Source organism: Lutra lutra, chromosome 17, assembly GCF_902655055.1.
Source record: "Lutra lutra chromosome 17, mLutLut1.2, whole genome shotgun sequence".
In the NCBI taxonomy this organism is placed as follows: domain Eukaryota; kingdom Metazoa; phylum Chordata; class Mammalia; order Carnivora; family Mustelidae; genus Lutra; species Lutra lutra.
Genome location: NC_062294.1, coordinates 48,855,998 through 48,869,057, shown reverse-complemented (window position 1 = coordinate 48,869,057; position 13,060 = coordinate 48,855,998). Strand labels below are relative to the sequence as shown.

At 43.2% G+C, this 13,060-nt stretch overlaps 1 protein-coding gene across 7 annotated transcripts in view; it reads right to left on the bottom strand.

Annotated features, from left to right (window-relative positions):
- LOC125089187 (zinc finger protein 227-like) overlaps positions 1-13,060 on the bottom strand; it is a 95,028-nt gene that overhangs the window by 4,103 nt on the left and 77,865 nt on the right. Inside the window, exons 1-6 of one of the 7 annotated variants that reach the window (XM_047711173.1) lie at positions 9,187-9,239; positions 8,552-8,690; positions 6,129-6,201; positions 5,696-5,757; positions 3,495-3,621; positions 2,587-2,706 (exon numbers count right to left, since the gene is read on the bottom strand). The exons of 1 other annotated variant lie outside the window; for it this stretch is intronic. In XM_047711173.1, coding sequence (XP_047567129.1) covers positions 2,587-2,706; positions 3,495-3,621; positions 5,696-5,755 — 307 coding nt within the window. In that variant the 5' untranslated portion in view covers positions 5,756-5,757; positions 6,129-6,201; positions 8,552-8,690; positions 9,187-9,239. 5 more of the 7 variants (XM_047711181.1, XM_047711175.1, XM_047711172.1 and 2 more) reach the window with 5 other exon arrangements.

Below are 13,060 nucleotides of genomic sequence, written 5' to 3'. Positions count from 1 at the left end.
ATTAGTAATTTAGGTCCTGGCAGGAATTCTCTTCCAAGAGTAAATTTGGGAAGTGGTTGGAATACTAACATTCATAGTAGTAACTGAGGGCTCTAGAAAGAAACGGCAAAGGGAAAACTAACCTTGTATGACCGACTTTCTCGGACTTTCACCCTGGGAGAAAGAAAGCAGCAAAGCACCGTGCACTCGCAAAGGCCGCCCTGAAGAGGAAGAGGGGAGCTAAACTCTCCCAGAAGGTCACAAGGCCTCGTTTTTTATTCATTCCCTTTAGGTCCTCACACAAATGGTGCTCAGTTGGGTAAGGCCTTCTTCATCACCCAATATAAAATAATTCCTTCCCACTCCCATAACACCTTTGATTCTTCGCCTTTGGCTGATGCTGCTTTATTTTCCCTACAGCACGTATTATTTGACTTAACTGTATACTTCCTAACTTTTTCTTGTCTTTTTAGACCCACTAGAGTATAACAGTTATGAAGAAAACATGCGTTTTGTTTTCTTCGTTATGTTATCTCCACTGTCGTAGAATTTTTCGAATTGTTGGGATGCATTAATGAACTATGAAACCAATTCCATAAGTGAACAAATGGTTAAAAAGAAAAATAGAATATGAGAAGCGTACACAAACGGTAAGGATAACACTACACGAAACGCTTGTTTCAGCTACAAACACACGCATAAATACGTACATACATTACACCCATGCTAGGTCAAGATGTAAAATATATGACTGAAGATTGTGGCTAAAAATGAATGGAAGCACCGGCTTAAAATGTTTGGGATGGGGGGAGCGGCAGTACCAAGTCCTCAATAATTAATTTGCTTAAATGTAAAGTTACATTCAAATAATATAAACTAAAAAAGTCTCAACACATATGTACACATTTCTAGGTATGGTAGGCCAATCAAATGGCCCCTAAAGATGTCCATGCCCTAATCCCTGGAACCTGTGAATATGTTCATGTACGTGACAAAAGGGACTTTAGATTTCATTAAAATTAAGGATTCTGAGATGGGGGTTGGGGGGCGCCTGGGTGGCTCAGTCAGTTAAGTAACGAACTCTTGATTTTGCCACAGGTCATGATCTCAGGGTTGTAGGATCAAGCCCCACAGCAGGCTCAACATGGAGCCTGCTTAAGATTCTCCCGTCCTCTCCCTTTGCCCCTCCCGCACTCCTCCCCTCCTTTCCTTGCATGTGTGCACTCTCTCAAAAAAAAAAAAAAAAAAAAAGAAAAGAAAAAAGAATCCTGCAATGGGGAAGTTATCTTGTATTATGTGGATGGGCCCAAAATAGTTACAAGGGTCCCTATCAGAGAGTACATCCATAAATTACTCACAGAATTTGTCACCTAATTTAACACATTTGCAAACAGGCTTCTCTGTTTCATTTTTCAAGCAGAGGGAGAGCAAATGAATTTACTTGCTCTGAGAATACTGAGTTTTTTTGTGTTTTTTTTTTTAAGATTTTATTTATTTATTTGACAGACAGAAATCACAAGTAGGCAGACAGGCAGGCAGAGGGAAAGAGGGGGAAGCAGGCTCCCCGCTGAGCAGAGCGCCTGATGTGGGGCTCGATCCCAGGACCCCAAGATCATGACCTGAGCCGAAGGCAGAGACTTAACCCACTGAGCCACCCAGGCACCCCTGGGGATATTGAGTTTTTAATTTCTAAATGAGTAGAACTGAGGAATATGTAAATTAAAAAGAAAGGAAAGGAGATGGGAAAGTGAGGTGAAAAATGAAGAGGGACAGGGCAGGAGAAAGTGGGGGGGTGGTAGGCAGTGAAAGGCTTGGTGGGAAAGAAATCGGCGGCTGGGGACATGAACCAGGCATTCTTTCCTGTCCAAGAAAGGCTGGTATCATAGCTCACTCCTATAAGGACTGTGACTATTTAAATAATTTAATCATTTAACAAGTGCAGAGGATCCCCTCCTATGCAGAAAGGCCATCCAAGGCCTTGAGTAGACACAACAAATGAAACTGCCAAAACTCCTACTTCAAGGGGAGACAGATGGTGAGCAAGTAAACAAAAACGTGTTGGTAGGTCAGGAGGTGATCAGTACTCAGATACTAAATAAGGCAGCGTGAGGGGATGGAGAACAGAGAGGATGAGGTTTGAAAGGGCAGACACAGAAGGCCCAGCGGATGCAGATGAAATCCGAGCAAAGACCCTAGTAAGGGAGTGGCCGCAGACTCTTGGCCCAGGCAGAGGGGAAGCTGGTCCAAGGCCCGGAAGCAGCAGAGAGAATGCCCCAGAGGAGCCAGGAATGACCTAAGCCAGGCTAAAAGCAAGGCTGATCAAAAAGGAACCTGGTGAGAAATCCAGATCAGGGAGGGTCTCGTAGGCCACTGCAAGGGCTCTGAGCGAAACGGGAAGTCTTTGGAGGGCTTTTCAGCAGAGGAATGGCATGACCTCACTTGCTTTCTAAGGAATCACTCTGGTACCATATGGAGAACAGATGACAGGAGGGCAAGAGAGAAGGCAGGGAGACCAACGTGGAGGCTGCTGTCCCAGTGCAGAAGAGAGGACAGAGCTCAGACAAGTGTGGTAAGCACGGATGTGGTGAGACGCAGATTAGCTGGTACCTGAACAAAGAGCCATGGGGTCCTCACTGGTCACACTTCTTTGGGGTTCCCCTTCCATCATCCAAAGCTCTTCTTCTGCTTCCAACTGAGAAACCATCTCTGGCTTGAAGGGAAGATGTCCTGTAAAAGGGCAGATACACACTTCTAAGATACACACATGGCTAAAATGTATTTCTGTCCAAGTTCTACAACCCTCAGAACCTTTAAAGTGGTATTTTTTGAACTCTTCTGATCATGAACCTAATAGGTAAACTTAGGCCTAGTTCATGTCTAGATAGAGATAAAATTAGATTCAGCCAATGTCTGTTCTCACCATACTTCCGACACTCTCACACCACTCACTGCAAATGGTCAGTTTCTGCTGCAATGAGAGGAATTCTTCTAGTTTCTATCCTTATTCTATTTTATTGAAAAAAAAAAAAAAGCCAGCACAGGGTACTAAATTAATGCCATGACCCACCAATGGGTCACAACCACAATTTGAAAAAGTATTTGCAAGACACAGTGTAAAAGCCAATTTATATTTATGTTTCCCATTTGTAATTAATTGAGTCAGGGTTTCTCAACTGGGGCACCGCTGACATTCTGGACTGGCTAATTCTTTGTCCTGGAGGTTGAGCTGTGCACTACAGGAGGTTTAGCAACATCGGTGGCCAGTGGAGCCCCTCCCCCAACCAACTGTAACAATCAAACCTGTCTCCAGACATTGCCAAATGTCACCTCGGGGCAAAATAACCCCTGGACAGAATTTTACCTGAGCAGAAAAACAAGGAAAACCTATGCCTGTAGTCCTAGGGATTAGAAAAACCTGAGTCTTCAGGGTCAGGGAATTAATTCAAAAGGTCCAAAGCTTTGAACAACTAAGGACACCGACTCTCAAGGGGGTGTCATGGGGCAACTGTCCTCACCCACTGAGACCAGGTTCTTGAAATTCTCCAGCATCACATCTCGGTACAGCTTCCTCTGGGTGGAATCCAGCAGCCCCAGCTCCTCCACGGTGAAGACCACCGCCACGTCCTTGAATGTCACCGCCTCCTACACATCAAACGCACACAACCTCAACCCCACAAGCTCCACTGGAAAAGGGGCAGCACGGAGGAGGATAGAGGATTACCCAAAAAAAGGTTGCCACTTTGGAGGGTGCCCAGGCAGATTTTAGTCCCAGAGTGTCCCCCCTCCCTGTCCCCTCTCGAGCACCCCACAAGGCTTGGGTTCTGTCGCTGTTCATAATGTCAGCAGTGTGCACAGGCCTTGGGCAGCCCTCCCGGGACAAGCACACAGCTCTTCCATGTTTTCAACGTACGTGCTGCATCTACCTGCAGCATTCACAGCTGGTGAAAGCACGAAGCTCAAATTTCACAGTTTTAATTCTAGGGCCTTGGGGAAATTCCTTAACTTCCCACTATCTCTATTTCCACTTCTCTTTAATGATGTCTGTACCACAAATTGTTTGAAAACATTAGATGAGTATTTGTAAAGCACATAGAATGGTGCCTAGCATGTAGCTAACTGCTCAATAAACCTGAACAATTATCATTGTCATAGTGTCTCATTCCATTTTATGACCACAGAGTTTAACTTCCCTTAGAACTGATGATATATCTTCCATCATCCAAATCACATATAGTTACAGATCTTCATTTTTTTTTTAGATTTTATTTATTTGAGAGACAGCAAGAGAAAGAGAGAGAGAGAGAAGAGAATGCACAAGCAGGGAGAAAAGGAGAAAGAGAGGGAATGGGAGAAGCAGACTCCCCACAGAGCAGGGAGCCCGATTCAGGGCTCTATCCCAGGACCCTGGGATCATGACCTGAGCCGAAGGCAGTTGCTTAACCAACTGAGTCACCCAGATGGCCCCAGATTTTTAATTTTAATCAGTGCTGCAGAGATCCTTTTACTGAGACCTTAGCTAAAAGTAGCAACTGCAAAGCCACAGAATAAACACTTTCAAAATTTTCAAAGCACAGTGGCAGATTTCCCTCCCAGAAGGTTTTCCCAATTCACCTTTCATGCAAGAGAGTACAAGTGTTCCTGAATCTCTAGACTCTGACCAAATAGGACAATCTAAGTGAAATAAATAATTAGAAAGCTTTTGTTAACATTTGCACATATTTACTTATTAACGATCATTACTTTTGTCATAAATTTGCCTTGACACTCCGTTTTTTTTCACTCCTATTCCAACTTGGTTTTTCCTTATCTTACTAATCTTTTTTTTTTTTTTAAGATTTTTATTTATTTATTTGACACACAGAGAGAGAAAGAGATCACAAGTAGGCAGAGAGGCAGGCAGAGAGAGAGGAGGAAGCAGGCTCCCTGCTGAACAGAGAGCCCAATGCGGGGCTCGATCCAAGGACACGGAGATCATGACCTGAGCCGAAGGCAGAGGCTTAACCCACTGAGCTACCCAGGCGCCCCTTATCTTACTAACCTTAATAAAAGAGTTATTAAGCCTTTCTCTAATGTATCTAAGTACAGGTGACTCTTTAACAAGAAGGGTTTGAACCGCATGGGTCCACCTTACATGCATATCTTTTTGCAGCACTAAAAATGGATCCTCTCTTACAATTTTCCTGATAATATTTTCTTTTTCTCATTTACTTTACTGTAAGATACAATATACGATACAGAGAACATATAAAATATGTGTTAATCAACTGTTGGTGCTATTGGTAAGGCTTCTGATCAGCAGTAAGCTAAGAGCTAAGCTTCTGGGAAGTCAAAAGTTCCATGTGGATTTTCAAGGAGGTCAGGGTCTCTAACCCTTGCATTATTTGAGGATCAACTATGTATCCCATCACTTCCAATACTACAAATACAAAGTTACAAATGCAAGTGAAAAAGGCATAAGGTAAATTACAAAGAGTTGGCCAATGAGCAAGGCAGTAGTGTAAATTCTTTTGGTCTATTTCAAACTTTTATTATTTTTCCAAAAATTGTCTTGTGAAACAATAAAGATAAAACTAAACACACACGCGCGCACATAGCCTGGCATACAACACGCACTCAAAATCTGCGGTTTTCCATTAACTTTTCCAAAGAAGAGAAAGATGAGCCTAATCTGTGAGAAATGAAATCACATCTAAGGAGACAGAAAAGAATTCCTTACCTGAAACTTGGTCATTTTCTCCTGCTCTTTCTGGGGAAGGTCAGAGTCCTGAGAAGACATAACTGGGGAAGGACAAAGAAGCCATGAAATGCAGGCCAGGGAGCCCAGGTGATCTCTGCAGAAATTAAACGACAGCTCTCCTACTTCCAGGCTGCAGAGGCTACATACAGCACCGTGAGCAGAGCATGGAGCAGACTCCAACCCCTAAGTCTGTCAGCCAGGGGCCACTGGACAGTGAACCGGGACAACCAAATGCAGTATTCCTACTATAAGAATGGCTCATCCTGAGGATGTAGGAAATGAAGGGTACTGTTAACATGTAGGTTAAAAAAAAAAATGGGTTCTAAAGTCAATGGCCTAGGTTTAAAACCTCGAAATGATTCTTACCATCCATATAACGTTAGGAAGATAAGAGCTGTATATCTTAACTCACCTCAGAAGGTTGTTCCACAGACTAAACGGGCAGATGGAAAATTCAAAAAACCAGGAGGCCCTTTTTCTTGCAGCTGCAAAAAAGCAGATGATACTTTGCATCATAAACTCTAATTGCACATGTCTTTTCCAACAACAGCTAAAAAGACCTGGAAGGTATCTGGACTTCATACACTAATGCTCTCCTATGAAAGTCACCTTTATTCTCTGAAAATCCTAATTCCCACTTAAAATTTTTTCTTACAGGGCGCCTGGGTGGCTCAGTGGGTTAAAGCCTTTGCCTTCGGCTCAGGTCATGATCCCAGGGTCCTGGGATCGAGCCCCGCATTAGGTTCTCTGCTCAGCAGGGAGCTGCTTCCTCCTCTCTCTCTGCCTGCCTCTCTGCCTACTTGTGATCTGTCAAATGGATAACATAATCTTTTAAAAAAAAATTTCTTACTTGTCTAACTAAAAATAAATAAATAAATAAATTTATTTATTTCTTCTTACTTATAATTTGTTGCCCACCTAGTAACATTTTATCCACACTGGTATTAGCTTTCTAAAAAGCATCACTTCAAGTCAATTTACCTGGTGAAGTCAAAAAGGCTTATTGATAAATGCCTTTTATCCCATGTGCATAAGATTAAAGAAAGATGCAAAATAAAAATCAAGACACAGAAGATAGAGTGAGAGGCTCCAACATATGTTCAATGGGAGGAGTATGATGAAAACAGAAGAAATGGCAGAGAGAGCTCCTATTTCAAAAGATAATTGCTGAGTTCATATACAGCAATTCTGAACAGTATAAATAAAAATAAATACACTCCTGGGGTGCCTGGGTGGCTCAGTCAGTTAAGGGTCAGACTCTTGATTTTGGCTCAGGTCATGATCTCAGGGTTGCGAGACCCAGCCCCTCTTTGAAGTCTGCACTGAGCATGGAGCCTCCTTGGGATTCTCTCTTTCCTTTTCCCTCTGCCCCTCCCCTACCTATAAATTTTTTTTAAAAATAAATACATCCTAAACAAATCATGCTGAAACTCAGGAATGTAAAGAACTAAAAACTGTGAGTAAATAAAAAGAACTGAAAACAATAAAAATCCTTAAAACCTCCAGAAAGAAAATACAGTTTACCTAACAAAATGACAATTTGATTGACAGAATCAAGGAAACAGAATGGAGACCTCAAAGGACTGAATGCTATCTCCAAAAGGAAGAATGGAAATAATCATCAAATTTGAATTCTATGTTCAACCAAATGACTACTAACATGAGGGAGAAAAAAAAGACATTTCGGCTGAACAAAGATGAAGAACAATCATTAGGTATACGAACCTGGAAAGAAGCAATGGTAAGAAAACACTTGTAAATATGCTGGTAACATTTTTGTTATTTAAAAAAAGGGGGGGCGCCTGGGTGGCTCAGTGGGTTAAAGCCTCTGCATTCAGCTCAGGTCATGATCCCAGTGTCCTGGGATAGAGCCCACATCGGGCTCTCTGCTCAGCAGGGAGCCTGCTTCCTTCTCTCTCTCTGCCTGCCTCTCTGCCTACCTGTGATCTCTGTCAAATGAATTAGAAAAAAAAAATCTTAAAAAAAAAAAAAAAAAAGCCCAAGAACGATAGGACCAATTTCGAGGGTTGTTGTAACAAAATACAGACCGATAACCTGACCTCCAGTTTAAAAAAGGTGGTGGTGATGAGGTGCCATCATCAAATATCAAGTACAGATTTCGTTTCTGTATTTCTCAGAATGAGAATACACAGCGGCTACCTTTAGTATCTAAGACAAGCAGCCGTTTTTATTCCAAACCAGCTGAGAGCAAGTAAAAGGAAACCAAACTGCAAACAAGAAAGAGCAAAAAGGAAGTGTAGAAGGTCGTAAATTCCCAAAATAAATACACGTGCGTGTGGTTAAAAAAACAACAAAAACAAAACAAAACACAAAAAGCAAAACTCACCTACACATTCACACATATTAACAAGGAAATGGAACACCCGCAGGTGGATGCAGCAAATACTGGAACATTTCCCTAGTAAGTCACTGACCGAATGACTGAAACCCGATGCACGGAAAACTGAGAGGACTCCTCAAGAAAGTACTTTCGCGGGGCGCCTGGGTGGCTCAGTGGGTTGAAACCTCTGCCTTCGGCTCGGGTCGTGGTCCCAGGGTCCCCGGATCGAACCCGGCATCGGGCTCTCTGCTCAGCGGCGACCCTGCTTCCCTTCCTCCCCTCTCTCTGCCTGCCTATCTGCCTACCTGTGGTCTCTGTAAAATAAATAAATAAAATCTTTAAAAAGAAAGAAAGAAAAAGAAAGAAAGAGAAAAGAAAGAAGGAGAAAAGAAAGAAAGAGAGAAAGAAAGAAAGAAAAGAAAAGAAAAGAAAAGAAAAGAAAAGAAAAGAAAAGAAAAGAAAAGAAAAGAAAAAGAACTTTCGCTAGTACGCACCCAGAAGTCCGTCCTTCCTCCCCTTTCCGAAGTCAGGGACGGCGAAGAGCAGGACGCAGTGGGACGGCACAACGGCAACTGCCCCGGGGATAAACTGCAGCGGACATCCCCGGGCGCGGGCGCGGGAGGCTCGGGGCTCCTGAAGGAGACAGGTGGAGAGCTCGGGAAGAGCTCGGTGTCCCGGAGGCTGGCAGCGGGGCCGCGCCATTGCTCCCAGAGCCCCGGCCCCGCTCCCTGCACCGGGGCTTCCAGGCAGAAGGGAGATGGGCACAGAACTCCTGTTATCAGTGGCCAACCGTTATCCCGTGCCGCCCCCTTTCAAAGCTCTGGACACGAATTGTCTCGTTTACTGCGAATCACAACTCGACCCGAGAGTTACTCTCTGTCGCTACTTGACGGAGGAGGAAAGGAGAGCGCAGAGAACAAGTCGCCAGGTATTGTACCGATAGAAGTAGCCGCGCTGCTTGGTAAGCGGGGAAGGAGAGCCGAGGGAATCCAAACTTCTGCCCTCAGTCGCTCAGCCTCCGCCCGCGGCCGCGACTTCTCCATCCTACAACGGCCGACTAGGTAGCGACTAGTCCCAAGCTCAGGCGGAAAACACTCGGAGGGGGCGTGAGGGTGCAAGGCTGACTCACCTCCGGACCGAAAAGATGGTGGCGGTCTTGCTTTTCCGGGGCGGAAGTGTCTCTGACTATACGGCGCCCCGGAACTACACTTCCCAGAAGTCCCGAGGGGGAGCAAGCGCTTGAGGGGCCCCCTGTTAGTTGAGGACTACATTACCCCTCTCCCCCAAGAAGAGGAAGGACTATGTCCGCCCCCTTAAACCACGCCTTCTTCCCCCCCAAGCGAATCTCCTCCTTGGTAGTTTGAGGACTTCCAACTTCCAGAACCCGCTTTATGGCTTACCATTTTGCAGACGTAAAGCAGTTCTCTGATGCCAGTAAAGTTGAGTTTTTTCCATTGACAAACAAAACGTACTTAGCAAATATTTGAACAGAGGCTTAAAAGAAAAAGTTTGTAACAGAAGTAGATCACGTGATCCTTCACTAATGAAATTGTACCCACTACTACTAGTCAAAGAAGGGATAAAATGATAGCCTTTATTTTGCAGTTTCAGACCCTTTTTATTTTATTTTTTTTAAGATTTTATTTATTTACTTGACAGACAGAAGTCACAAGTAGGCAAGAGAGGCGGAAGCAGGCTCCCCGCTGAGCAGAGAGCCAAATGCGGACGGAGATCGATCCCAGGACCCTGGGATCATGACCTGAGCGAAGGCAGAGGCTTTAGCCCACTGAGCCACCCAGGCGCTCCTCAGACCCTTTTTAGATATAAAAAAGAATGAGAGCTACCCCCCCCCCCAAATGCAGTGAAGGCAGAATACATTGTAGACATCAACTTTTGTGAGTGGCACAAATAATTCAAAACTTGGCTTTTGGGAACAGCTAGACATACTCAGAGTAAAAAGACAAACTTCAGCATACTTGTATGATCAGTTTCCCAACCGGGGTTTTTGTCTTAATTCCTCAGAGAGACTTCTGAGTTTGAGGGATGAATACATTACTGCTAATTAGATTTTTATGAAATGGTGACTGTAAAAAATTATTTGCTCAAATATATGATAGCACTGATGTTTAAAAGACATAAAGATGGGGAGCAGAAAGGAATACCCCAAAATATCCATACATCCACTACAATATATGTTTGCATTTCTTCTTTACTGAACGTGTTGGGCAGGAAGCTAGGCATGAGCGACAAGAGGATGGACCTTAGACGTCCCGACAGAGAGCCCCAAACAAGGACCGCCCAGAGACCACCCTAGTCCATCCTGTAGCAACTGATTTGCGGTTACAACCTCCTGACAGAGGAAGAGTTAGGTTTGTTGTGCTTGTTGCACTTGTGCAGAAAGCCACCTCTTGTCCGCGTTGGACCTGTCTCCAGAAGAGAAATAATGCAGTTTCCTACCCTGTGCAGGCATTTCCAATATATTTTGGAAAAGGACGTGTGTAGTTGGCTAATTATCACATAATCCAGGACTTTCTCTCAAATGTTGCAACCCCAGCACCAGCCCCAAAGGGAAAAAATGATATAAGCCCACACCTGGGAGTTTTTGGGGGGGTGGGGTGGGGTGCATTGTCTCTATCGATTGGCCTGCTCCTCTCTTGGATTGTACTTTAATACAACTTTGCTCTGCTTTCCTTTCCTTTCGCTGTCCTGTAATTCTTAACTGTGGCAGCGAAAAGAATGGAGACTTCTTTCCGTTTCCATCTAACTGTCAATAATAAACATGTATTCCTTCTGTTACACACATATCTCTCATGAAGTTCTCAGAGTATGCTAGGGACTATCCCAAACACTTTAGACTCCGGGATTCTCGTCACAACTTGTTTTTTATGTAAATACTATGATTTCCTTCGCTTTCCAGGACCCAGAGGCAGAGGAAGGTTAAGTAATTTGCCCGTGTTACTGAAATAGCAAGCGCTAAAGCCAGGTTTCAAAATTTGGTATCTGAGGGCCACCTGGGTGGCTCGGTGGGTTAAAGCCTCTGCCTTCGGCTCAAGTCATGATCCCAGGGTCCTGGGATCGAGCCCTGAATCTGGGTCTCTGCTCAGCAGGGAGCCTGCTTCCCCCTCTCTCTCTGCCTACTTGTGATCTGTCTCTCAAATACATAAATAAATTCTTTTTAAAAATTTTGGCATTTGACAAACAGAGCCTGAGTGCTGGTCACTCATTAGTCACATCTTGTATAATCAACATGAACAGATATTTAATTTCAATCATTTTTTTCCTCCCTGATGCCAGAGAGATATAGCATAGCATGGAAATTCAGTTATTCTCGCCTGCATTTCTATCCAGTGCCCTCAAAGAAGTTCCAAATGCTTTAGCAAGTCACACGAACAGAAAACTTCCATATTTTTTTCCTCTTCAAATCCACTTTGTATTCATGCCCAGCTGTAGTGAATAACTTATACTCCCATGAAAAGCCTCTTTGAGGGGCACCTGGGTGACTCAGTTAAGAGTCTGCTTTCAGCTCAGGTTGTGATCCCAGGGTCCTGGGATGAGTCCCGCAATGGGCTCCCTGCTCACCCCGAAGCCTGCTTCTCCCTCTCCCACTCCCCCTGCTTGTGTTCCCTCTCTTGCTGTGTGTCTCTCTCTGTCAAATAAATAAATCTTTCCAAAGATTAAAAAAAATTTTTAAAGCCTCATCATATCTGCTGCTCATTAGGTCATACTCACCTGCTCCATTCACTTACAGGGTGCGGTCTTCCCCACAGCTTAAATATCCTTTGCTCCAATAAGACATCTTGTGGGGTTTTTTCTTGTATGCTAATAAAGGCAATGTGTAAAAGACTACAGGCTTGGAATCAGGCTGCCTAGATTAAAATACTAATCCTGCCACTTATTCTGTGAACTCTGTCCTTTTTTTCACTTGTAAAATGGAGATAACAATAGGATTAAGATGAGGAACATCTTGATAAATACACATAAGGGCACTGGAAACTCGACCTGACTCACGACCAACCTGTAAAAAAAAATATTATCCTCAGATGATGGGAAACATGAATGAGGGGTGGATGGTTTAGTAACTGCTTTATGATGATTAAAATATTATCAATAATTGTACATCCATGAAGCATCTGGCTCTTGATCTCAGTTCAGATCTTGATCTCAGGATCATGAGCTCATGTCGGCATCGGGCTCCATGCCTCATCAAAATGTTGATGAGGGCTGCAGATGACTGATGGGGGGTGCATTACACTATTTTCTCTGTGCACATTTGTGTTTATCCATAAGAATAAATTCCTATTTATTTGAAATAAAGTTCCAAAATAATAAAATTTAAGAAAGAAATACCCTTTGAAGTACAGCGCCTATGCGTAAATACATTACAAATGTTAACAGTGGTTATGTCTAAACCTTGAGATTACAGGTTATTCCTACTCTTTCCTTTTTATATTTTTGTATGTCCTAACCTCTCTATAATGGGCATATATTTTACTATAATAAGAACATAAAAGTATAAAGCCCCAAAAGATCTTCTAAACCTGTTGGGAAAAAAAACTTCCTCAGAACATATTCAGAACTATTTCCTGTTATTTTTTTTTATGTACAACATTGAGGTTAAAAACATAGACTTGAGGCTCTAACACCTTGGGTTCAAATGACAGTTTTGCCTCTTACCAGCTGTAAGTTTTGGGCAAACAAGCTTACCAAGAGTAAATGAAAAAGAAAAAAAAAAAAGGAATTTTCCTTGTGCAAAAGATAAGGGCATTTTCTTAAAGCATTTCCATAGGAAACCCAGGGCTTTTGGGATCTTTTCTCTGACCTTTAGATGCACATGTAAATCTTGTTAGAGGCTCAATAAGCCTCTTACCAAGTTTAGAATCCAGAAGTGCTTTTCAGAGGTCTGGGCTTTAAATTAAACAATTAAAAAATAAAATAAGAGGTCAGGGCTTTGTCCCCTTTAAATGTAAATGTATGAGAAAATAATCCAGTGTCCCTATCACTGT